Source organism: Bos javanicus, chromosome 4 (genome assembly GCF_032452875.1).
Source record: "Bos javanicus breed banteng chromosome 4, ARS-OSU_banteng_1.0, whole genome shotgun sequence".
NCBI lineage: Eukaryota > Metazoa > Chordata > Mammalia > Artiodactyla > Bovidae > Bos > Bos javanicus.
This window is the reverse complement of record NC_083871.1, coordinates 115,141,951-115,169,475: the sequence shown is the minus strand read 5'-3', so window position 1 is coordinate 115,169,475 and position 27,525 is coordinate 115,141,951. Positions and strand designations below refer to the sequence as shown.

Below are 27,525 nucleotides of genomic sequence, written 5' to 3'. Positions count from 1 at the left end.
TCCTGGGTTGGGAAGATCCCCTGGAGAAGAAATGGTAACCCATTCTAGTATTCTTGCCTGGGAAATTCCATGGACAGAGGAGCCTTGTGGGCTACAGTCCATGGGATTGCAAAGAGTTGGATGTGACTTAGCAACTAAATAACAGTTTAACAGATGAGAAAATCTAGAACTGGAAAAGTGAATGACCTGCCAAGTGTCTTACAGCAAGTGAGGGTTAGGGCTGGGACTCACCCTGATGTCTAGTGTTCTTATATCATAGAATTTTTTTTTAAGTTAAATCTATTATTTGTATTGGTATAATTTGTACACCACCAGAAATTCACCCTTCTAAAATATATAACTCAGTGATCTTCAGTATTTTCACAAGGTTGCGCAATCCTCGCCACCATCGAGTTCCGGGACATTTCACCACCCCAAATAGAAACCTGGTCCCCGTCAGCAGTCACTCTCCTCCCCCCACCCCTGGCAACCACTAACTCACATTCTGTTCCTGTGGATGTGCTTAGTCTGGACATTTCATATGAATGGACTCATAAATACATGGTCATTTGCATCTGGGGCTTCCCTGAGAACTCATCTGGTAAAGAATACACCTACAATGTAGGAGACCTGGGTTCGATCCCTAGATTGGGAAGATCCCCTGGAAGAGGGAAAGATTACCCACTCCATGGACCTGGAGAATTCCACGGACCGTATAGCCCCTGGGGTCACAAAGAGTCGGACACGACTGAGCGACTTTCACTCAGTCACCCCATGTGCATCTGGCTTCTTCCACTTAGCAAAATGTCTTCAAGTTTCATCCATGCTGTAGCAGGTATGTCAAGATTTAAGAGTCAGGAGACAACTTAGACATCTTCTACCAAGTCCTCTTATTTTACAGATAGAGAAACAGAGGCCTGACTCAGCCCACATACTTAGTGACACCCAAGTCCTCTCCCTCCTAATCCTGTGTTTTTTTCTACCATGCTACAACTACCAAGAGATTCCATAAAGAGATGAAAAATATCATATTAATTTAACATGTCTGATGTTAGTAAAAACATAGGTAAGAAAACCCGATATTTTATGAAAGGCTTTCCATTTCTGTAAGTGAAATTCTCTCAGTTGTGTCTGACTCTTTTAGACCCCATGGACTATACAATCCTAGGGATTCTCCAGGCCAGAATACTGGAGTGGGTAGCCATTCCCTTCTCCAGGGGATCTTCCCAGCTCAGGGATTGAACCCAGGTCTCCTGCATTGCAGGCGGATTCTTTACCAGCTGAGCCACTAGGGAAGCCCATTTCTGTAAGGAATCCCATAAATCACTGACTTGATGTGACACCTGAATAGCACCTGATGCTCATGTAGGGAAATGGCATAGCTGCCACAGCATATTATGTGACTTAAAGTTAGATTTTACTTTCTATGTATAAAGGTAACTATTGAAACATAAGGTTGGAATTACCCTTAGTGAAAGTTCCAAGTTTTCTCCTCCCCACAGATTCATGCCCTTGTCGTACTGTCCAATTTCATTAAAATAATGCCTATTTATAGCAAAAATTCCTCCAGCCATTGCAGGTGACCTACAAAGGACACACAGATATTAGATTAATTCCCTATGTGCAGGCGTTATGGATTCTGGCCAAAGTTATATTGAATATAGTGATAACAGTTAAAAACTAGGAAACACCCATGTTAGCTTCAAAATTATCTTCTGATACATTGAAGTATGTACTCATTTCATTCTAATGACAGCCCGTGATGTTATTCCCCAGACTTACAGAGACAGAAATAAGGTTCAGAGAGGTTACGTAACTCATAGAAGATCACACAACTCTAGCTAAATTAAAATAGAGGCAAAGATGAAGGACTTGCCAGGCTATATGGTGTTCGAAAATTGACTTATATAGTTTGTGAAACAAAGAGAATAACATTAAAGGAGAAGTGAGCCTGCAATCAAAGTTATTAGAAAATGTGGGAAGTGATCTGGAGAAAGTCTCTTGAGAAACAGCCTCATAAATGTAGCTAGAAGCCCTAACAATGAGGTCATTCTCACATTTAGAAATTATTTTCCAAGACTAATATCCAAGGAAAATGACCTTCTCCTCAACCTATAAAATTATAGACAGAAGCCCTTGGATAAATATTTTACATATGAATTTGGCAGACATTGACTTTTTCTGGGCTATCCACAGTGCTAGTATTCTGATCGTTGATCAACATGCAACTCATTCCTGAGAATCATGTCTACATTTTAAAGTTGGACAGCTGAAATCCAAGGGATGCGAAACATGTGGTATTCTGCACTGGGATGAGATGCTCAGTTCAGTTCAGTTCAGTCGCTGTCATGTCCAACTCCGTGTGACTTCATGAACCGCAGCATGCTAGGCCTCCTTGTCCATCACCAACTCCCACAGTCCACCCAAACCCATGTCCATCGAGTCTATGATGCCATCCAACCATCTCATCCTCTGTCATCCCCTTCTCCTCCTGCCCTCAATCTTTCCCAGCATCAGGGTCTTTTCCAATGAGTCAGCTCTCCACATCAGGTGGCCAATGTATTGGAGTTTCAGCTTCAACATCAGTCCCTCCAATGAACACCCAGGACTGATCCCCTTTAGGATGGACTGGTTGGACCTCCTTGCTGTCCAAGGGACTCTCAAGAGTCTTCTCCAACACCACAGTTCAAAAGCATCAATTCTTCTGCGCTGAGCCTTCTTTATAGTCTAACTCTCACATCCATACATGACTACTGGAAAAATCATAGCCTTGACTAGATGGACCTCTGTTGGCAAAGTAAAGTCTCTGGTTTTTAATATGCTATCTGCTGCTGCTGCTAAGTCGCTTCAGTCGTGTATGACTCTGTGCGACCCCATAGATGGCAGCCCACCAGGCTCCCCTGTCCCTGGGATTCTCCAGGCAAGAACACTGGAGTGGGTTGCCATTTCCTTCTCCAATGCATGAAAGTGAAAAGTGAAAGTGAAGTCGCTCAGTCGTGTCCAACTCCCAGCAACCCCATAGACTGCAGCCTACCAGGCTCCTCCACCCATGGGATTTTCCAGGCAAGAGTACTGGAGTGGGGTGCCATTGCCTTCTCCAATATGCTGTCTAGGTTGGTCATAACTTTCCTCCCAAGGAGCAAGCGTCTTTTAATTTCATGGCTGCAATCAACAACCACAGTGATTTTGGAGCCCAGAAAAATAAAATCAGCCATTGTTTCCACTGTTTCCCCATCTATTTGCCATGAAGTGATGGGAACAGAGGCCATGATCTTTGCTTTCTGAACGTTGAGCTTTAAGCCAACTTTTTCACTCTCCTCTTTCACTTTCATCAAGAGGCTTTTGAGTTCCTCTTCACTTTCTGCCATAAGGATGGTGTCATCTGCATATCTGAGGTTATTGATATTTCTCCCAGTAATCTTGATTCCAGCTTATGCTTCTTCCAGCCCAGTGTTTCTCATGATGTACTCTGCATAGAAGTTAAATAAGCAGGGTGACAATATGCAGCCTTGACATACTCCTTTTCCTATTTGGAACCAGTCTGTTGTTCCATGTCCAGTTCTAACTGTTGCTTCCTGACCTGCATATACGTTTCTCAAGAGGCAGGTCAGGTGGTCTGGTATTCCCATCTCTTTCAGAATTTTCCACCGTTTATTTTGATCCACACAGTCAAAGGCTTTAGCATAGTCAATACAGCAGAAATAGATGTTTTTCCGGAACTCTTTTGCTTTTTCCATGATCCAGGGGATGTTGGCAATTTGATCTCTGGTTCCTCTGCCTTTTCTAAAACCAGCTTGAACATCTGAATGTTCACGGTTCACGTATTGCTGAAGCCTGGCTTGGAGAATTTTGAGCATTACTTTACTAGCGTGTGAGATGAGTGCAATTGTGTGGTAGTTTGAGCATTCTTTGGCATTGCCTTTCTTTGGGATTGGAATGAAAACTGACCTTTTCCAGTCCTGTGGCCACTGCTGAGTTTTCTAAATTTGCTGGCATATTGAGTGCAGCACTTTCACAGCATCACCTTTTAGGATTTGAAATAGCTCAACTGGAATTCCATCACCTCCTTTCAATTAAAGAAACAAAACCTACCACATTCTATTATTACAGACTTTTAGAAACAAGATAAACAATGAAATATTTCTCTTCATTAAGCTTGAGAAATCAAAGTAATAATCTCTGCAGGCTTCCCCCTGCTCCCAGTACCTCTGTGCTATTTTTCCATTACCAGCAGAATTCTCACCGGATAGGTGTAGTGGGTCCTTCTGGTCCCTCTATCTCATAAGAGAGAACATGATCCCATTTAAATTCCAGACGCCAGTTGAAAGCTCCCCTCACTATAGGAGAAGGCTGGTATTCCAGGGTCATGTAATCAATGACGTCTATCAGAGGACACACCACCATTTTGGGGTCCTTGGCAATAGCATTCAGCAAGGGCTCCAGCCAGACTTTATTCACCTCACAGTGGCTATCCAGAAACACTAGAACGTCCCCTGGGGAGGCAAAAACAGGCGCGTGTTAGCCCATGTGCAGGAAACACCCAACAACACAGATCAAGCTTCAGTGGAACAAGTATTTATCCAACACTTACTATGAAAGTAACAGTGAAGTTGCTCAGTTGTGTCCGACTCTTTGCGACCCCATGAACTGTAGCCCACCAGGTTCCTCCGTCCATGGGATTTCCCAGGCAAGAATACTGGAGTGGGTTGCCATTTCCCTCTCCAGGGGATCTTCCCAACCCAGGGATTGAACCCGGGTCTCCCGTACTGTAGGCAGACACTTTACCGTCTGAGCCACCAGGGAGGTTTGGCTACTAAGGTGCTTTCCGTTTCCCTGGGAGGAGGCAAGAAACGTATATTTGATACTGTATCAAATATGCAGGACAGTGTGTGCCATAGGTATTCAGAAGGAGCTGGTGACTGTGGGTTAGAACTGCAATCCCTAACCTTTTTTGGAACCAGGGATCAGTTTTGTGGATTTGGGGAAGACAATGTTCCCATAGACCAAGGGTGGGGTGAGGATGGTTTCAGGACAATTCTCATAAGGAACATACAACCTGGATGCCTCGCATGCACAGTTAACAGTTCGTGCTTCTGTTAGAATCCAATGCGGCCACTGCTCTGACAGGAGAAGCCCAGCGATGGGGTGCAGTTGCAATGCAGAGGAAGCTTCGCTCACTTGCCCACCTCCTGCCATGCAGCCCTGCTCCTAACAGGCTATGGACCGCTACCTGTCCCTGGCCCAGCGGTTCGGAACCCCTGATCTGTTTGCTCTCTCACCCAAACACATTGCCTGTGCAAACCCTGCCATCAGAAGAGAGACTAACACAGATGCAGATGTCCTTGGTTCCGCAGCCCTTCTTCCGCCCTTTTGATTCCCTGGTGAGAAGCCAACATCAGTTCATTTCTCTTCCCCCAGGATGTTTCAGGTTTTGCCGTATGGATGTCTGAGGATGCGCTGAGCCCCCCAACACAGGAAATAATTCATATCAAGTTCCTCTCACCAGGCTTTAGCAAGCAGCTTTATCCAAAAATCCTAATTCTGACAACGTGACTGAAGGTAGCTGAGTTCTCTTCAGTTCAGTTCAGTTCAGTTCAGTTGCTCAGTTGTGTCCCACTCTTTGTGACCCCATGAATCGCAGCACGCCAGGCCTCCCTGTCCATCACCAACTCCCGGAGTTCACTCAGACTCATGTCCATCGAGTCAGTGATGCCATCCAGCAATCTCATCCTCTGTCGTCCCCTTCTCCTCCTGCCCCCAATCCCTCCCAGCATCAGAGTCTTTTCCAATGAGTCAGCTCTTCGCATGAGGTGGCCAAAGTACTGGAGTTTCAGCTTTAGCATCATTCCTTCCAAAGAACACCCAGGGCTGATCTCCTTTAGAATGGACCGGTTGGATCTCCTTGCAGTCCAAGGGACTCTCAAGAGTCTTCTCCAACACCACAGTTCAAAAGCATCAATTCTTCGGCACTCAGCTTTCTTTTAGTCCAACTCTTACATCCATACATGACTACTGGAAAAACCATAGCCTTGACTAGATGGACCTTTGTTGGCAAAGTAATGTCTCTGCTTTTGAATATGCTATCTAGGTTGGTCATAACTTTCCTTCCAAGGAGTAAGCGTCTTTTAATTTCATGGCTGCAGTCACCATCTGCAGTGATTTTGGAGCCCCCCAAAATAAAGTCTGATACTGTTTCCACTGTTTCCCCATCTATTTGCCATGAAGTGATGGGACCAGAAGCCATGATCTTTGCTTTCTGAACGTTGAGCTTTAAGCCAACTTTTTCACTCTCCTCTTTCACTTTCATCAAGAGGCTTTTGAGTTCCTCTTCACTTTCTGCCATAAGGATGGTGTCATCTGCATATCTGAAGTTATTGATATTTCTCCTGGCAATCTTGATTCCAGCTTGTGCTTCTTCCAGCCCAGCGTTTCTCATGATGTACTCTGCATAGAAGTTAAATAAGCAGGGTGACAATATGCAGCCTTGACATACTCCTTTTCCTATTTGGAACCAGTCTGTTGTTCCATGTCCAGTTCTAACTTTTGCTTCCTGACCTGCATATACGTTTCTCAAGAGGCAGGTCAGGTGGTCTGGTATTCCCATCTCTTTCAGAATTTTCCACAGTTTATTTTGATCCACACAGTCAAAGGCTTAGGCATAGTCAATAAAGCAGAAATAGATGTTTTTCTGGAACTCTCTTGCTTTTTCCATGATCCAGCGGATGTTGGCAATTTGATCTCTGGTTCCTCTGCCTTTTCTAAAACCAGCTTGAACATCAGGAAGTTCACGGTTCACATATTGATGAAGCCTGGCTTGGAGAATTTTGAGCATTCCTTTACTAGCGTGTGAGATGAGTGCAATTGTGCGGTAGTTTGAGCATTCTTTGGCATTGCCTTTCTTTGGGATTGGAATGAAAACTGCCCTTTTCCAGTCCTGTGGCCACTGCTGAGTTTTCTAAATTTGCTGGCATATTGAGTGAGCACTTTCACAGCATCATCTTTCAGGATTTGAAATAGCTCAACTGGAATTCCATCACCTCCACTAGCTTTGTTGGTAGTGATGCTTTCTAAGGCCCACTTAACTTCACATTCCTTACTGCTTGTCAGATATGTATTTCGAAATTTCTTTATGGTACTGTGTCAGACCTGGAAGAGGGCATGGCAATCCACTCCAGTATTCTTGCCTGGAGAATCCACATGGACAGAGGAGCCTGGTGGGTACAGTCCATGGGGTCAGAAAGAGTCGGGCATGACTGAGCCACTGAGCACGCTGTATCAGACAACTCACTTTGGAATATAATATCTGTTGTCTTCATGCCTCGATCAAAACTGAGCTATAAGGAGCCCCATTTTTAAACATACATAGATTTTTTTCAGTCAACACTTTGTATTTTTCATTAAAATAGCTTCTATGACATTACATCACACAAAAATTTTAAAAATCATGTCAGCTAATTTGATAGGTGAAAAATATCATCTGGTTCTCCAAAGAAGATATACAAATAGCCAACAAGCACATGAAAAGATGCTCGACATCATTCATCTTTAAGGAAACGCAAGTTAAAACAGTGAGGTACCACTTCACATCTATCAGAGTTGAAGCAAAAAAGAAAAAATACTAACTGTTGAGAGGATATGGGAAAATCGGAACTCTCATACATTGCTGTGTGGTGTGTGGTAAGTCACTTCAGTTGTGTCCAACTCTCTGCGACCCTACGGACCATAGCCCACCAGGCTCCTCTGTCCATGGGATTCTCCAGGCAAGAATACTGGAGTGGGTCACCAGGCCCCCCTCTAGGGGATCTTCCTGACCCAGGGATCAAACCTGCACCTCGTACGTCTCCGGTATCGGCAGGTGGGCTCGCTACCACTAATGCCACCTGGGAAGCCAAAATGGCCCACCTGCTGTGGGAAATAGTTGGGCAGCTCCTCAAAAAGTTAGACAGAGTTACCACATGGCCCAGAAATTCCACTCATTGGCACATTTTAAGAAGAATTCAGGGGACTTCCCTGGCAGTCCAATGGTTAAGACTCCACGCTTCCAATGCAAGGGGCACAGGTTTGACTCTTGGTTGAGGAACTGAGATCCCGCATGCTTTGAGAACAACAAAAATTAAAAAATTTAAAAGAATTCAAACGTACCCGTGTATATGCATATCTATAGCAGTACTCCTTATATTATCCCAAAGATGGAAATAGCCCAAATGTCCACCAACAGATGAGTGGAGAAACAAACTGCATATACACACACAATGGAATATCATCCAGCCATAAAACACGAAGTGCTGGTACATGTACCTGAATCTCAAAAGCATTATGCTGGTGAAGAGCCAGACGTAACAGGTCTGATTTCATCTCTATGAAATATCCAGAATAAGTAAATCCAGAGACAGATGAAGACTGGTGGTTGCCAGGGGCTGGGAGAAGTGGAAATAAGAAAATTTCCCAGTTTATGGGTGTGCGCTTTTCTCTTGGGGTGATGAAAATATTTTCGAACTAGAGGGGGTGGTGCTTGTACAACACAGTGACTCTGCTAAATGCCGTATGCCCAGATTAAGCTAACTTCTCCTTAGGATCTAAAATCACTGAAGGGCCGGAACTTCCCCAGCGGCTCAGTGGCAAAGAATCCAATGTAGGAGACACAGGTTCCATCTCTGGTCTGGGAAGACCCCATGTGCCGCGGGGCAACTAAGCCCGGGAGCCGTAACTATTGAGCCTGTGCTCTAGAGCCCTCAAGTTGAAAAGACTGAAGCCGAAAACTCCCGCACTCACGTGCTGCAACTTCTGAAGCCTCCACGCCCGGAGCCTGTGCTCGCAACAAGAGAAGCCACAGCAGTGAGAAGCCCGCACACTGCAACTGGAGTGTAGCCCCCGCTGACCACAACTAGAGGAAAGCCCATGTGCAGAAACAAAGACCCAACACAGCCAAAAATAAACACATTAAAAAAACCAAACACTGAAGGACACTAGTTCAACGGACCTGATAAAGGGTCTTTCCCATCCTTCCTCCTTAAAATATATATCTGGGGAATGTTCAAAACTGAATTGCCTGCTGAGGTTAAAAGTCAGGAGAAATATTCTTCATCTTGCCTGAGTGGAAGCTTCCTTTCTGCTCTCCTGTAGCAACCTTTGTCATTGTTGTCCAGTCGCTCAGGTGTGCCGACGCTTTGGGACCCCATGGACTGCAGCACACCAGGCTTGCCTGTCCTTCCCCAACTCCCTGAGTTTGCTCAGTTTGTCCAGTCGCTCAGGTGTGCCGAGGCTTTGGGACCCCGTGGACTGCAGCACACCAGGCTTGCCTGTCCTTCCCCAACTCCCTGAGTTTGCTCAGTTTGTCCAGTCGCTCAGGTGTGCCGACTCTTTGGGACCCCGTGGACTGCAGCACACCAGGCTTGCCTGTCCTTCCCCAACTCCCCGAGTTTGCTCAGTTCACGTCCATTGAGTTGATGATGCCATCCAACCATCTCATCCTCTGTTGCCCCCTACTCCTCATGCCCTCAATCTTTCCCAGCATAACCTATTTACACAACTTCTCTAGGGATTGTGTTTTGCAAACAAATGCTGTATCAATCTCTCTCAATATTTTCAGTCTCTTTCTCCCCTTGCTTCATTTTATTTTCTGCTTTCCTTTAGTGTCAACATTTTTACATTTAAACATTAGTTTGTTGTTCATTTGCTAAGTCATGACTGACTCTTTGTGACCCTGTGGACTGCAGCATGCCAGGCTTCCCTGTCCTTCACTATTTAATCATAGCTCATTATATCTATTTTAAACATTCTGTATTTGGTCTCTAAAGCAATTATTTTTAAGGTATTAAATATTTTAATTTTTATTAATAAAATTATTGTACAATAATATTTTATTTCAATTTATTGTATTATGTTATTGCTATCTCTCTTAATTTTTTTGTTTTGGGATTGATGTTTGATAATGTGGTGTGCAAAATCTAGTTATGGGGGAGTTTACAGAGAATCTCTTTGTGCTTAAGTGTATGATCAACTTTTATAAAATACCCAAGCTTTTCTACTTCATGCACATCATAAATCTGTTAAACATTTGGATTTTGTGAAAAAAATTCAAGTGACTCTGCTATTTGAATTTCTCATTTTTGTTTGTTTGCTATTTCCATGACCATTCACTGCCATGGAAATCAGAATTTGAGGGTTTGCGTCCTGAATTGTGTGACCTGGAGCAGATCTCTAGTCTTTTGGGGACATTAGTTTCTTTAACTAGAAGATAAGGATTGTGAGTTCTAAAATCTGAGAGACTTCTCACCATGAATGGTCTGTATTTTCATTAGTTTTCCCTGTATTTCTCCTACTTTTATTTTACATATTTTATCATTTTGAAGCATATAATTAAATATCTATTTTTTAAATTTAATTTTATTTCTTAACTTTACAATATTGTATTGGTTTTGCCATATATTGAAATGAATCCACCACAGGTATACATGTGTTCCCCATCCTGAACCCTCCTCCCTCCTCCCTCCCCATACCATCCCTCTGGGTCGTCCCATTGCACCAGCCCTAATTTCTTATTTATTTGTACTACTCACTGTCTGGGCTTCCCAGGTGGCGCTAAGTGATAAAGAACCCGCCTGCCAATGCAGGAGATGTAAGAGATGAAGGTTCGATCCGTGGGTTGGGAAGATCCCCTGGCGGAGGGCATGGCAACCCACCCCAGTATTCTTGCCTGGAGAATTTCACAGAGAGGGGAGCCTGGCGGGCTACAGTCCATGGGGTCACAAAGAGTGGGACGTGACTAAAGCGACTTAGCATGCACTCACGTAATCACTTGCTAATAAGCATTTGTTTAATACTTAATGCTTAAAAAAGAGTGCTCATAATGACTTCATTCAATCATTGCAACAACCACATTAGTTATATATTTTTGTTCTCATACCATGGATTAGGAAGCTGGGGTTCTGAGAAGTGACTTGCCCAAGATCCTGTAACCGGTAATTGGCACGTACCAAATTGGAAATGAAGGCTCTGTTTCAAAACTCAGTACTTTTTGTTCTGTCAACCATCACCTCCCTTGGATTTTTGTGGTGGAAAGTCAGACGCTGCCCTCGGTGCCACATAAGTAAACATATTAACAGGTTCTGGGAATTAGGACGACTTCCTTGGGGAAGGGCATTACTCTGTCTCCCACGTGAGACAACGAATCGTCTCTTGTTCTGTGTGACAGCCATGTAGCACCACAAGTTCTCAATGGCGTGTTCAATTTTGCTAACCTGCTGCCTTTAGGGTGGCAGTTGAAATCTACACCTCATCTCTGCCCTCTTGGCCACTTGATGACCATCCAGGCCAATTCAGTGGAAGATACTCTATTCTCACCCCCTGATTGCCTTGCATTTATTCCCCCAAACTTCCTGTTCTGCTGTGGACTACCCTTTTACTCTTTCCACAGTTCCCTTATTTAAAGTAAATTCTTAGACTTCCTAAGTGGTCCAGAAAGAACCTGCCTCTCAGTGCAGGGGATGTGGGTTCATCCCTGGTCCTGGAAGATTCCACATATCACTGGGCAACTTGAGGGAAAGAGGAAATTAGCCAAGATGGAGGTGGTCAGGCTCTCTCGCCCCATGCCTCTGGCTCTCCCCACATTTTGTAAATGCGTGGTTTCGTAACAGTTGACATCACTTGTAGCACTGTGCATGTGCCTCATGATGTACCTGCTTGGCCACAGGCCATTTCTGCTCTGTAAGCTCCACCTGAAAGGCCTCTGAGGCTGCATTAAGGTTGTGTTTGCTGGGGCAACCATGAGAGAACACAGCGTGTCTGCTGCTGGAGCTGCTGTGCCAATCGGGAGAGAATAAACGTGTCTGCAGTTGCTACGGCTCCTTGAGTTTCCTTCCAGCTTCCTTTCTCACACCTTGCCTACCCTGGCTTCAGCGGACAGTGTGCACCGTGAGATTCAGCAAGACAACAACTAAGCCCCTGGGCTGCAACTATGAGCCCGCACGTCCCGACACCCTAGAGCCTGTGCCCCACGAGAAGAGAAGCCACTGAAATGAGAAGCCCACACCTCACAACCAGAGAACAGCCCCTGCTCGCCGTGACTAGAGAAAAACCCACGCACAGCAATGAGAACCCAGCACAGCCAAAAAGAAATAAAATGCTTTTAAAAACTAAAATCCTTAAAAAAAAATTAAATTTCCCTACACTAAAATCTCCTGCAGACCTCCTTGCCTGATGTAACCCTGACTCTCCCGAGAAGATGCTGTTTCTCAGAGAAAGTCCCTCCTTTTCCTCCCTGACCACAAGAATCCTTGGGTTCAGGACAACACCAACGTTTCCTAGCTGCTTATGGCTGCTTCCAAACCATAACATTTCTGCTCCCAGGCAAAAACGTCCCCTTTCCTTTCAATTCAGGCCATCTAATTAGAGCTTCTCTTTCTCAATTTTTCTCCACTTTGCAAAACTCTAGCATTCGAATTCTTCCTGATAGAGTTAAATCCACCCAGCACTGGTTATTTTCCCTCCTGCCAAGGACACAGCTCAGGCTCATCACAGCTGTCTCAGTTTGAGGGCAACTTCGGTCGTCACATAGGCAGCATCACCCACAAGGGCGAGTGGACAGGCAACCATAAATATTACCAAGAAAACTCCATCAGAGGCAGGAAGATAGAGAAGAACAGGACCGCGCTGTTTTGTACAGGGTGATTTCGAATGGCCTCTCTGATAATGTGACACTGAACCAGAGACCTGAACAAAGTGAAGTAACAGGTCACGCAGGGGACTGGAGGAGGAACATTCTAGGTGGAAAAATCACATGCAAAGAAAGGCTCTGAGATAGTATAGCTGGCATGTTTGAGGAGCAGCAAGAAGGTCAGTAACACGAAGGGAGAGCGAGGGGGAGGTGAGTGATGAGGGCAGGGCTTCCCTGGTGGTCCAGGGGTTGAGAGTCCGCCTGCCAATGCAGGGGACACAGGTTCAAACCCTGGTCTGGGAGTATTGCACCTGCCATGGAGCAAGTAAGCCTGTGGGCCGCAGCTAGAGAAGCCCATGGGCCTAGAGCCCGTGCTCTGCAACACGAGAAGCCACTGCGACGAGAAGCCTGCCAACAGCCACTAAAGAGTACCCCCGCTCACCACAACTAGTGAAAGCCCAGCGACAACGAAGACCCGTGCAGCCAAAAATAAATGAATGAAAGTGAAAAACTGCAATGTAAAAAGCAAACTTTTTTTAAAATGTAGAATATCATCAGGATCATAGAGTAAGAACTTCTCAAACAAGACACAAAAATCATAAAGAAAAATATTGATGAATCTGACTATTTCATTATTAAGTTAAAGCTAGCGGCCATGACTTTTTAAATGAATTTCACTTCTCTCTTCTTTTCTACTTTTCCTGTTAGGTGGTGCCATGTGGCACGTAGGATCTTAGTTCCCCCCCCAGGGATGGAACCCATGCTCTCAGCGAGCTCAGTCTTAACCAGGGGGCCACGAGGGAAGTCCCAAAGCTATTGGCCCTTAAAATAAACCTCCAAAATGTACAACAGCTCCCATGCAGTCAAAGTTTCTTTCTACTCATTTAGCTCTACCCTTGTCAGCCAGAACAGAACCCTCCAGTGTGGAGGGGAATAAACCAACTTCCTGCGAGCCTTGGTCAGGAAATGTGGCTGAAACGTAGTCACGGGCCATTCTTACCGAAAGGAAGGCAAGGAAGTCCAGCGTGGCTCTGTGCCCAGCAAGAGGAAGTGGATTTTTTGGTAAACTTCTGTTCAACTTCCCTGGTAGCTCAGATTATAAAAAGTCTTCCTACAATGCGGGAGACCCTGGTTCGATCCCTGGGTCGGGAAGAGTCCCTGGAGAAGGAAATGGCAACCCACTCCAGTATTCTTGCCCAGAAAATTCTATGGATGGAGGAGCCTGGCGGGCTTGGCGGGCTACAGTCCATGAGGTCGCAAAGAGTCGGACACAACTGAGTGACTAACACTTCTGTTCAACGCAAGACATCATCAACAAAGATGGGAAGACCAACCACAGACTGGGGAATGATATTCTCAGTGTATATAACACAGGATTCATATCATAAAGGCACCTTCGAATCAATAACAAAAGGACAAACAACCCAATCAAAAAACTGACAAAGGATATGAACAGACCAAATTCACAGAAAAATCTATAAACAATCTACAAAAATATGAAAAAATACTCCATGTTGCTATTAGTCAAGGAAATGCCAAGAAAATAAAGGATACAGCTCTTTGACCAAAATTTTGTCAAAGACTAGAATGACTGGTCTTCCCTGGTGGCTCAAATGGTAAAGAATCCGCCTGCAGTGAGGGAGACCTGGGTTCGATCCGTGGGTCGGGAAGCTTCTCTGGAGGAGGGCAACCCACACCAGTATTCTTGCCTGGAGAATCCCCATGGACAGAGGAGCCTGGTGAGTTACGGTCCGTGGGATCACAGAGAGTCGAACACAACTGAAGGACTAAGTGCAGCAGAGAACGACTGGTAATAAATAACCAGTGTCAGCAAGGCTCCAGGGAGAGGGCCCTCTTATACCCTGTGATGGAACTGTTAATTGGTGTCATCTGTTTTAGGACCATTTGGTAGCATCCACCAAAATTTAAAATAAGAATTCCCTTTTGCCCAGCAATTCCACTTTTAAGAAATTATCCCACAGGTACAAACATTCATTTCCACAAACGTGTAAGTACAAAAACTGCCAGTGCAACTTTTTTTTTCAGTAATTGTAAAAAGTAAAAATCAGGAAATGACAAACGGCTAAACAAGTTATGGCAACCCATTATGAAATCCGTATGGAATACCATACAATGCTGCAAACAAAAACAGAGGTAACTGTCGGGCATTGTCACGGGAAAAGTTACAAAACATTAAACTGAAATGAAAAGAGTAAGTCTCAGAATAGAGAAAGTACAATTCCATTTATTTAAAAATCCTTAAATCTATGTGTACATGTGTGTATATACACACAGACATATGTACACACATATGCATATTAATGCATAAAATCAAGGTTCTTAAAAGACACATGCCATTCAGTTTTAGTGGTTTGTATTGAACTTTGGACAAGTAGTATGTACTATCTGGTAGATGGCTTCCCTGGTGGCTCAGACAGTAAAGAATCTGCCTGCAATGCAGGAGACCTGGGTTGATCCCTGGGTCAGGAAGATCCCCTGGAGAAGGAAATGGCAACCACTCCAGTTTTCTTGCCTGGAGAATCCCATGGACAGAGGAGCCTGGCAGGCTACATACAGTCCATTGAGTTGGACAGGACTGAGCAATGTAGTTAGGTAAGAGAATGTCTCAATTGATCAGGCCAAAGTAGAGGAAAAAAAAAAAAGACTTAGATTTTGCTTTTAGATGGCCTTCTACTCAATAAGGAAATAGCCTTGCTAAGGAACGGAGACATTTCCTCAGATTGCCGCATGGCCGGATCCTTAAACATCACCCCTCGCCTTTGGTCCTAGGTTAATTTTCTGGGAACAACCCTCTGATTACCCGGGCTTCCAGGAAGCTCGATCATCGGGATTCCCCTCGGGACTCATTCCCTTGCTGGTGTCTCGTGTCTCACAGCTCAGGCGGAGGACGGGGCTGCTGTCCCAAGGGATGCCGGAGGCCAGATGGGACACCCCTGCACCCAGCGGCTGAGACCTCCCTTCACAAGAAGCTGCCCCAGGAGGTCCCCCAGCTTTGGGATCTTCTGCTGTGTTCACGGAGAAGGCAATGGCACCCCACTCCAGTACTTTTGCCTAGGAAAATCCCATGGACGGAGGAGCCTGGTAGGCTGCAGTCCATGGGGTCGCGAAGAGTCTGACACGACTGAGCGACTTCACTTTCACTTTTCACTTTCATGCATTGGAGAAGGAAATGGCAACCCACTCCAGTGTTCTTGCCTGGAGAATCCCAGGGACGGGGGAGCCTGGTGGGCTGCCATCTATGGGGTCGCACAGAGTGGGACACGACTGACGCGACTTAGCAGCAGCAGCTGTGTTCACACCAAGGCCACGCCCTCCCGGCGGCTCCCAGCCAATCACTGCGCACACTGTGTGGGCCCCCGAGAACCGGGTGAATCCGAACGGCCACAGGGGCCCCACTCAGGACTCCTCCAGTGCATGGTCTTGGCTCCGGGGCTCCTGACCGGCCCACTCGAGCCCTTTCTGGGAGCCACGCAGCAGACCGAAGGGCTTTTGGCCTTCCCTCCTTCCTTGCCTGCTTCCTCTGGGGTCAGACCAGAAGCTTCCAGCCCACACTTCGTCCTCTCCCCTTTATCCTTCGCAGACATTTCTCTGTAAGCACTCCTCCCGTGTCATCTGGGCCTCTGCGTCCCAGAGGACCTGGACTGACCCCTTCCTAGCTTCCGAGGTCCCCATGGGGTCTCCGCAGCTACATCACAGCCCCGCTCTCCTTGTAAAGTCTTGCTTTCCTCACCCCTTTACCTGGCTCCCAAGACCACCTGGGGGGCCCCCTGCATGTACAACTCCATCCCAGCGTCTGTACCTGGGGGACGCATCCTGTAACAGGAGGCTGAGCTTATGTCCCCCCCACCCCCACCCCCGCCCCCACCACACAAAGGATAACTTCTATTTGTCTTCTATTTGAAATAACAAATTAACATCTTGAAGCAGAATACTTTCAGAGTCAGACTAAGATTTAAGACTCATAAGGCTGAAATACATTCCCAGTCTTCTGTTTATGCTGTGGAGACACGTGAGGATGGTTTCTGCATGGGCAGGAAGACCTCTAGGACACAGACATGGGGTCCTGTCTGGAGCAAAACCTTCATACCTGAAGCATGGGATGCTCCGGTCATCCTTGCTCGAATCAGCCCCTCTCTCTTTTTGTTTCTTATTAATTTAATCTTTCCTCGAAAAATTTCCAAGTGATAGTCGAGTTTCTCTTTCAAATCATCTAGAAAAAAGAGTCAACATTTGACAACTGCAAAGTGTATTAACCAGTTTCTCATAATTAAACCAGTTTCTCATAATTTTGATTGATTCTTAAAAACTGCTATTCTGCAGATGTTCCAAACTTAAAAAAGAAATTTTGATTGCATGAACGTGCACAAAATGTGCACAAAACGTGAACAAAAAGAGATTCAGCATTGAAATCAGCTGTAAATATTCTTCTATGTTTCTAGTGAAATACTTTTTTTTTTTTTTAACTTTTTGGCCACACTTTGTGGTATGTGGGCTCTTAATTCCCCGACCAAGGATTAAACCCAGGCCGTCTGCATTGGAAGCACAGAGTCCCAACCACTGGACCACCAGAGAAATCCATGAAATGCCTCTATTTTAATATATCATTATTAAAATTTTAATAGAAAAAGCATAAATTATGGTGCTTTGGAGCATTCTGACTTTATTCATAACAGTTGTGCACCTAACTTGGTACTAACCCCCAGGCCGGTCATCAACCACTCAAGTCTCAGTTTTCTCATCTGTGAGAAGGCGGATCTAACATAGGCCTTGCAGGACTGCAGTGAGAAGAAGAAATACATCACCAAGCACAGAGCCTGACACATAAGTCACTCAATACTCAGAGGTTAATATGATGATGATAAAGGAGGTCCTTTCCTTCTTGGAAGGAAAGCTATGACCAACCTAGACAGTGTATTAGAAAGCAGAGACATCACTTTCCCACAGTGGTCCAATTATCAAAGCTATGTTTTTTTTCAGTAGTCATGTATAGATGTGAGAGTTGGTCCATAAAGAAGGCTGAGTGCCAAAAAATTGATGCTTTTGAACTGTGATGCTGGAAGAGTCTTGAGAGTCCCTTGGACTGCAGGGAGATCCAACCAGTCCATCCTAAAGGAAATCAACCTTGAATATTCATTGCAAGGACTGATGCTGAAGCTGCAGCTCCAATACTTTGGCCACCTGATGTGAAGAGCCTACTCATTGGAAAAGACCCTGATGCTGGGAAAGATTGAGGGCAAGAGGAGAAGGAGGTGGCAGAGGATGAGATGGTTGGATGGCATCACCAATTGAATGGACGTGAATTTGAGCAAACTCTGGGAGATGGTGGAAGACAGGGGAGCCTGGTGTGCTGCATCCATGGGGTCAAAAAGAGTCGGACATGACTTAGGGACTAAACAACTACAACAAAGGAGGTCAGTCTCTGGTGAGACGGATACAGATGCCTCAGAGGTCAGAGAATCTGGGGGCTGGGGGTCAATAGAGGCAGGTTCACTATAGTCTTGGCAGAAGAATGAAAGAAATCTCTTTCCTTTTCTGTGAAGAGTGCCAGGGCCCTGCTCAGAGGCAGATTGCAGGCTGCACAGCTACACTTGCAGGGTAGGTGCAACATCTCAGATCAGATGTCTGCAAACACCCTCCAACATCCAGGACTCAGAGGAACTCTGTGCGGCAGACGTGGGAGGAAACAGGCCGTTCTGGCAGCGGTCATCGCTGACGTGAAGCAGAGGCTTTGAGTTGTCCGGGAGATGGCCATGCCGCTTGTGTGTGGTCAGGAGGGACCAGGACTGTGAGAAAGGTGGATGGTAGCGGGTCAGCCCTGGACATGCCTCTCGTGTAACTCAATGGAGGTGGTTGTCTGGGTTCCTGACCCCTGCCATCCCAAGCTAAGGGACTCCATCACCAGTACGTACTGGTATGAGCCAGAAAAGACCAGCTGTAGTTCAAGAAAATTCTCCTAGAGCCCACAAGAAATTACCGTGGATTAAAAGTGGGGGTGCATCAACCCTGAGCACCATCAGGACACAGGACACCCCATTTCCTGCATTTCCTGTGTTTGAGGTTCTGTGTGGGTCCAGGACTAAGCTCCTTGGTGGGGCAGGTGAAATGACCACCCATCAGGTGGCTGTGGATCCAGGAGAAGAAGTAGAGTATCTGGTCCAACCATCTCTCAGACATCAGTGGTGAGTCCTCTGATGCATAAAGAATATCTGGGCAGATCTCCAGGTGTGTCTCTGAACTGTTGGCATAGTTCTGAAAGGCTGGGGCCCCTGGGGAGTTCCTCAGTCCTCCTGGGACTGCACCTCCATGGCAGGATGTCCATCCTTTGGGTGAGATGTTAGACTTCACAATCCAGCAGAGATCCCCCTGCTGCCTGCTCCTAGCTTTACTGGGGCTTTTTGCCATGTGGCCAGATGTGTTGTTCAGTCAGATGAGGAACCTAGCCATCCTCCCACATCCCCTCCCATGCACAGAAATACACAGTACTGGACTCCTCGGATTTGAGTGGCTCCTACACAGTTCAGTTCAGCCGTTCAGTCATGTCTGACTCTGCAACCCCATGGACTACAGCACGCCAGGCCTCCCTGTCCATCACCAACTCCCGGAGCTTACTCAAACTCATGTCCATCGAGTCAGTGATGCCATCCAACCATCTCATCCTCCGTCCTCCCCTTCTCCTTCTGCCTTCCATCTTTCCCAGCATCAGGGTCTTTTCAAGTGAGACAGTTCTTCACATCAGGTGGCCAGAGTACTGGAGTTTCAGCTTCAGCATCATTCCCTCCAAAGAAATCCCAGGGCTGATCTCCTTCAGAATGGACTGGTTGGATCTCCTTGCAGTCCAAGGGACTCTCAAGAGTCTTCTCCAACACCACAGTTCAAAAGCATCAGTTCTTTGGCACTCAGCCTTCTTCACAGTCCAACTCTCACATCCATACATGGCTACTGGAAAACCATAACCTTGACTAGATGGACCTTTGTTGGCAAAGTAATGTCTCTGCTTTTTAATATGCTGTCTAGGTTGGTCATAGCTTTTCTTCCAAGGAGCAAGCATCTTTTAATGTCATGGCTGCAGTCACCATCTGCAGTGATTTTGGAGCCCAAATAAAAATAAAGTCTCTCACTGTTTCCATTGTTTCCCCATCTATTTGCCAGGAAGTGATGGGACTGGATGCCATCTTAGTTTTCTGAATGTTGAGTTTTAAGCCAACTTCTTCACTCTCCTCTTTCAGCAGGGTGACAATATACAATCTTGACATACTCCTTTCCGGATTTGGAACCAGTCTGTTGTTCCATGTCCAGTTCTATCTGTTGCTTCTTGACCTGCATACAGTGCCTGGCCAGTGAGTGAAATTCCTAAGTGGAGCTGGCACTAGCTTGAGTTCCATTCCACTTTTTTTTTTTTTGGCTGCACTGGTCTTTCTTGCTGTGCACAGGCTTTCTCTCTTGTGGGGAGCAGGGGTCTACTCTTTACTTGCAGTGCATGGGCTTCTCGCTGCAGTGGCTTCTCTTGTTGCAGAGCATGGCCTCTAGGCGTCCAGGCTCAGTAGTTGCGGTGCACAGGCCTGGTTGCCCTGCAGCATGTGGGATCTCCCCAGATCAGGGATTGAACCTGTGTCCCCTGCACTGGCAGGTGAATTCTTAACTGCCGAATCACAAAGGAAGTCCCCATTTCACTTTTGAGTTGATGTGTCTCTGTTGCTTCTTGAAGGGTGAACCTCCTCTTCTTTTCTTCCCTTGTCTATTCTTCTTCCTTCTGATTCTCCTCCTCTTTTTTCTGTCCCAGCCCATAGTGGGTCAGATTCACACTAGATTAGGTAAACCTTTAGGTAGTATCCAATATGCATGCATTGCTTCCGTGAGAGATGGACCCCACAGGCAACCGACCCCAGAGACCTTATCCTTCATCTGGGTCCTCCCGGCTTGCCTCAGGTTTGGAATTAAGTTGTAAAATAGACAACTGAGTTCAAATGCTAAATGGAGCTCAGAAGATTTTGTTCTAGTGTTCTAGTTCTTTAAAATCAGTGAACATGAAGGAATGAACCCTTAAGTGTAGTCGGTGTGATTAGAATTCTTTCCTGTAAAGCACCTGGATTGTGTCATTACCCTACATTAAGTCTTGGAATCATTCCCCATTTTCTCCAAATAAAATTAAAACAATGCCTTCATGAGGGGCTACTTTTTATATTTCTGGTTTCATGCCCACCCCCTCCCTCCTAAAACTATACTCATACATAGTTTACATAAGTCCTTTCCCAGTGATGCAGTGGTAAAGAATCTGCCTGCCAAGGCAGGAGACCCAAGAGACACAGGTTTGATTCCTGGGTGGGGAAGATCTCCTGGAGGAGGAAATGGCAACCCACTCCAGTATTCTTGCCTGGAAAATTCCATGGACAGAGGAGCCTGGCGGGCAACAGTCCATGGGGCAGCAAAGAGAAGGACTTGATTGAGCGCACACAAGCACACACACACACACACAACCTACATAAAATAAAAAACTATTCCAAACTCACCATATTTTCTGTTGCCCCTGGGCCATTTTCTCTGCCTAAAATACTTTTTCCTTCCCCTTCATCTATGTAATCCCAACTCATCTCAGTTCAGATGTCACTTTTGAAAAAAATGTTACTTTCTTGAAGTAGAGTTGATTTACAATGTTGTGTTAATTTCTACGGTACAGAAATTTCTACTGTTAATTTCTACTGTGGTGATTCAGTTATGCATATTCTTTTTCATATTTTTTTCCATTATGGTTTATCGCCAGATGGTGAATATAGTTCCTTGTGCTATACAGTAAAAGCTTGTTGTTGATCCATCCTAGACATCACTTCTTCAACATCATCCATGACCTCTAAAGACCGGCTTGCCCCTGTGTTTATCTGAAGTGCTAGACACCCCATTAGCCCAACCAGAAGGTCAGGGACCAAACTCTCACATCACCATCAGTGCTCCAAAGTGCCTGCCTCGACACCCACCAAAAATGTTTTTTGTATAAAATAACTCAAGTGCCACAGAGATAGCACTGACTTCAAAGACGATTAGAAAGATGGTTAGCATTCTCTCTTACCAAAATCACTCATGTCGTCTACCAAAATAATTTCTTCAAGGATATACTGTTGAGTGAGGGTCATGATGCTGGACAGTGTTCGAAACAAGGCATTAAATTCTTCATTGTGGAAGCAAATGATGATGCTGGCAGTAGGTAGTTTGGCTGGGTACATTTTTTTCTGACACCTGCAGAAAGAGGAAGAAAATGATTTATCTAAAAGCATTAGATGTTTTGAGGACTCATTCACATTTTCCTCTTTATTCCTTTAATTGATGATTATGATGATAAGGTGACAGTACTTTTAAAACCCAAAAATTAAGATACAAAAATTTTTTAAAACATCTTATGTTGTTCTAATATTGTCTAAATTATTCTCCCCTTCTTAATGCCCATCATAATTGCTTTTTCCTGAGACTCTGTTTTGATAAAATTAGTTCTACTTTGAATATAGTATAAACATAAATTATACCTATATTGTCATTTCTATTATAAAAATGAATTAATAAGCTTATACACATTAAAAGGTTCAAATTAACTTTATTGTCCTATCTTCAAAGAAAATCCATGTGCTATTCCTACACTTGTATAGTCTGTTGCAACAAAGAAATGTAATAATGGATATGGTGTAATTAGATTTCTTCCAAGGATCTGGCAAAAAATGTTTTATTATTTTTTTTTGTGCACTTGAGGGAAATATGGACACTGAATTTTAGTAATATTAATTTTTAGCTATTAAGCATTGTTTGGATTGCTACCTTATTGGGTTGTATTTTGAAATATTTTGGTTGTAAATGACAAATGGAACTAGCTTAAGCTTAAGAAAGAGGTACACTGTAAAGGGAACCCAAATGTCCCACAGGACCTAGTGACAGGCAGGATCCTGGAGCATTCAAGAGCAATTCTGACTAGAGGTTTGAAAGTCACTCAGACATGCTCCGTTTCTGCTCTTGTCTTCTCTTTTAATATTCATTTATTGGGCTCATTGGGTCTTGGCTGTGGCGCGCTCGATCTTCAGTCTTCCTTGCAGCGTGTGGGTTGTGCAGCTGCAGCGTTCAAGCCTGCACACTCTTAGTTGTGACGCGGGGTCTAGTTGCCCAGGGCTGGAGGTCGGGCCCCCTGCACTGGTTTCCCAGAAACAGGTAGGATCAGAAGGCTGACCTTCCGGTAAGATCACTGCCTTGCGCTTGTGTGTGCTCAGTCGCGTCTGACTGTTTGCAACCCCATGGACTGTAGCCCTCCAGGCTCTTCTGTCCAGGGGGGTTTTCAGGAAGAATACTGGAGTGGGATGTCTTCCTACTCCAGGGGATCTTCCTGGCCCAGGGATCAAACCCACATCTCTTGTGTCTCCTGCATTGGCAGGCAGATTCTTTATCACCAGTGCCACCTGGGAAGCCCAAGATCACTGCCTCATCAAAGAGTGAGTAGATGAGAGACGGGAGTCGTGGGGCGAGGGTATAACCCCAAGAATGAGAGAGATGGTGAACTCAGGCTATGGATCACATCTCTAATATTCTATCTAGTCCAAGTTTATCATTTTGAGAAAACTACAAATTGAGCCCCTTCAGAGGAACGAGACAATGATACTGAAGGAGCCTGAACTCACATCACGTGAGTGTAAACCGCTCAGAGAAACCTAATGTGTATGGGTTTCCCCAAAAGCAATTGCTGAATGTTGCTGAGGTCTTTCTATGTAGAAAACCTTTCGGGCCTAAATACGTTTCTTTTCAGGGTGACGGTAATTTGGACAAACGCTTGGTTGTCATGTTTAGCTGATCTTGTGCTTCGCTAACACGATTCCCAACGGTCTAGTTAAAGCAGGACTATTATGGGTTGACTTGTGTCCCCCTACTCCGTATTCACGTATTGGCCTCCTAACCACCAGTACCCCCAGAATACGGCCCAATCTGGAAATGGGGTTGCTGTAATGAGTGAGAGGTCATTCGGGTGCCCTCATCCAGTAAGGCTGGTGTCCTTACAACAAGGGGACCTGAGGATACAGGGTGATGTGAAGAGACACAGGAAGAAAAGGGCCGACTCTAAGCCAAGGAGAGGGGCCTGCACCATCCTCCCCGCAGCCCAGAAGAGAACCAACCCTGCCGACCAAGGTTTCTGACTTCCCCGCCTCCAGAGACCCGTGAGACAACAAATCGCTGTCACTGGAGCGTGCCAGTCTGTGGTAGGTTATTACAGCAGCCCCACCAACCCAGCTGAAGAATGCTGCACGTTAATGTGCAGAAACATTCCTGAGCTTCTTTCCAGATGCATGTTCTGATGAAGTATGTCTGGGCTCGGGCCTGGCATTCAGGGGGGCTGACACGCTTCTAGGGGCTCCCAGTGCTACTGATCCTCAGACCACAGTCTGGGTCGGAAGGGTCTAGCAGACAAATACACAAAATGACAACCCTGTAAGCATGTTAGAAAAAACATCTTGATAGGTGACTGATAAACTATTCTGTAAACAGTTATTAACTTGTCTAAACTGTTAAATTGGAGGAGGCACTGGCAACCCACTCCAGTACTCTTGCCTGGAAAATCCCATGGACGGAGGAGCCTGGTGGGCTGCAGTCCATGGGGTCACTAAGAGTCAGACATGACTGAGCAACTTCACTCTCACTTCTCACTTTCACGCATTGAAGAAGGAAATGGCAACCCACTCCAGTGTTCTTGCCTGGAGAATCCCAGGGATGGGGGAGCCTGGTGGGATGCTGTCTATGGGATCGCACAGAGTCGGACACGACTGAAGCAACTTAGCAGCAGCAGCAGCAGCAAACTGTTAAATTATGGCCATGGCGGGGAGGTGGGGGGGAACTTGACTAAATCCAATCTTATATAAAACCCACTTTTCTAAATAAGTCTTGGATCAAAGAGAAATAAAATGCAAATTATTTAGGAAGAAGTGCTATGACAAACCTAGACAGCGTATTAAAAAAGCAGACATATCACTTTGCCGACAAAGGTCCATCTAGTCAAAGCTATGGTTTTTCCAGTAGTCATGTACAGATGGGAGAGCTGGACCGTAAAGAAGGCTGAGGGCCGAAGAATTGATGCTTTTTAAACTGGTGCTGGAGAGGATTCTTGAGAGTCCCTTGGACTGCAAGGAGATCAAATCAGTCAATCCTAAAGGAAACCAACCCTGAATATTATTAGAAGGACCGATGCTGAAGCTGAGGGTCCAATACTTGGGCCACCTGATGGGAAGAGCTGACTCATTGGAAAAGATGCTGAGAAAGACTGAAGGCAAAAGGAGAAGGGGGCAGCAAAGGGTGAGATGATTAGATAGCGTCACGGACTCAATGGACGTGAATTTGAGCAACTCTGGAGTATAGTGAGGGAAGCCTGGTGTGCTGCAGCCCACGGGGTTGCAAAAAGTTGAACACAACTTAGTGACTGAACAACAATAACAATTTAGAGATTGGTAAACCTGAAAACACAGCATGTTAAAACCTCATGTATAGGGCTTCCCTGGTGACTCAGTGGTGAAGAATCTGCCAGCCGTTGCAGGAGACATGGTTTTGATCCTTGGTCTGGGACAATGCCCATGCTGGGGAGCAACAAAGCCCATGAGCCTCAGCTACGGGGCCTGTGCTCAGAGCCTGCAAGCCGCAACCATGGGAGGCTGAGCACCTAGAGCCCGTGCTCTGCAACAAGAGAAGCCACCACAGTGAGAAGCTCATCCTCCATGACTAGAGAGTAGCCCCTGTCCGCCACAGCCAGGGAAAGCACACGCAGCAACAAAGACACAGCACAGCCAAATATAAATTTTTAAATAAAGAACTGCTTAAAAAAAACCCTAATGTATATAGCTAAATCCTAATCAGAATAAAATGAATACTTACAAACGTATTATCATCTAAGGAAGAGATGAAATAAACTATTTTAATCTTATAGAAGGGCAAAAAGACCACAAAAATACATCAAAAGAAAGAAGAAACAACCCCATAAAGGCAACTAGAAACTAATGAGTTAGAAGACAAAAAAAGTAAAATTGATAAATCAAAGCAAAAGTTAGTTTTCTGAAAGATGACTAATATATATCCATTTCTACCAAGCTTTTGAAATCGAGAAGAAAAATGTACAAAAATAAGAATGAGAATGAAGGCAAGGTACCAGGAAAGGTGAAAGAGAATTATGAAAACAGGATGTGTGACTTTAAGCCAACAGATTTGAAAGTAGATGAAGTAGATTTTTATTAAAATAGATAGTTCTGAATAGACCCTAGAAATAGAAAGCCTGAGCAGAACAATCAATAACCTTAGAAAAAAACTAAACCGTTTCCATGTCTGACAGCAGAAAATGGAGCAGTGATTCATAATTACCAGACAAGTTCTGTTTCAAAATAAGAAATACACAGTGATATTATTTCAATGATGTTAGAGCATAGAGATATAGACAAAACATACAAATCCATTTTATGGAACTAGTGTAAATTTGATATAAAAATGTGATGACAGTAACTCAAAGAAGAAAAACAAAGCAGAGTTTCTTAAACTTGAGTCTTGCAGAGGCTCAGAAGAAAAAAACTGTCAACCCTCCAGGGCTGATTTCAGTTACCTTAATGTTTCCCAAATATGCATATGCAAACGAAAGTCAATCTTGTGTTTATAAGCTCTTGGAGGTGGTGGTGGTGGTGCGTGCTCAGTCATGTCCGACTCTTTGTTTCCCGTGGACTATAGCCCTCCAGGCTCCTTCGTCCATAGAATTCTCCAGGCAAGTATACTGGAGTAGGTTGCCATTTCCTTCTCCAGGGGATCTTTCTAACCCAGAGATTGAACTTACATCTCTTGTGTCTCCTGCATTGCAGGTGAATTCTTTACCACTGGCACCACCTGGGGAGCCTCTTATAAGCTCTTACATAACCATAAATAAAACTGTAAAATTTAGTAAAATCACAGCTAAAATTCAGTTAAATTACAATTAAACTAATTTTACTTTCGGGTTGTGTTTTGCTGAAATGAAATCACCACATACAATTACAGGAAAGTTTCTTTAGACAAGTCAGTGCTTGGGTACCAAGTCACTTCATTCATGTCCAACTCTTTGCTGCCACATGGACTGTAGCCCACCAGGCTGCTCTGTTCACAGGATTCTCCAGGCAAGAATTCTGGAGTGGGTTGCCATGCCTTCCTCCAGGGAATCTTCTCGACCCAGGGGTTGAACCCTCATCTCTTCCACCTCCTGCACGGGCAGGTGGGCTCTTTACCACTAGCGCCACCGGGGAAGCCCTGACTAGCCAGTGCTACTATGCATTATATGACTGCTCACATCTCCAAGGACACAAAATTTTAAATTTTTCGCAGAGAAATTGTAGACTTCAACTGATACAAACTAATCTAATTTATACAGGTCAAAACAATTAGACAAAATATTAGCAGATCAAATAAAACAGCGTTTTAGAAAAATAGTATATCCAACCAGTCCATCCTAAAGGAGATCAGTCCTGGGTGTTCACTGAAAGGACTGATGCTGAAGCTGAAACTCCAGTACTTTGGCCACTTCATGCAAAGAGTTGACTCATTGGAAAAGACTCTGATGCTGGGAGGGATTGGGGGCAGGAGGAGAAGGGGATGACAGAGGATGAGATGGCTGGATGGCATCACTGACTCGATGGACATGAGTTTGGGTGAACTCCAGGAGTTGGTGATGGACAGGGAGGCCTGGCGTGCTGTGATTCATGGGGTCGCAAAGAGTCGGACACGACTGAGTGACTGAACTGAACTGAAGGTTAGTTTATTTCAGGAATGTAAGGATGGCTCAACATAAGTTATCAATAATTTGATGGAGGAAAGCCATAGTGATCATGCTAAGAAATTATTTGATAGAATTTAGC

At 45.0% G+C, this 27,525-nt stretch overlaps 1 protein-coding gene across 3 annotated transcripts in view; it reads right to left on the bottom strand.

Annotated features, from left to right (window-relative positions):
- The window catches only part of GALNTL5 (polypeptide N-acetylgalactosaminyltransferase like 5), a 56,343-nt gene that overhangs the window by 13,182 nt on the left and 15,636 nt on the right, over positions 1 to 27,525 (bottom strand). For 2 of the 3 annotated variants that reach the window (XM_061415241.1, XM_061415242.1), the window contains 4 exons: positions 21,717 to 21,883; positions 16,743 to 16,865; positions 4,223 to 4,472; positions 1,446 to 1,563 (listed from right to left, as the gene is read on the bottom strand). In XM_061415241.1, coding sequence (XP_061271225.1) covers positions 1,446 to 1,563; positions 4,223 to 4,472; positions 16,743 to 16,865; positions 21,717 to 21,883 — 658 coding nt within the window. The remainder of the gene's footprint in view (positions 1 to 1,445; positions 1,564 to 4,222; positions 4,473 to 16,742; positions 16,866 to 21,716; positions 21,884 to 27,525) is intronic. The other variant, XM_061415243.1, reaches the window with a different exon arrangement.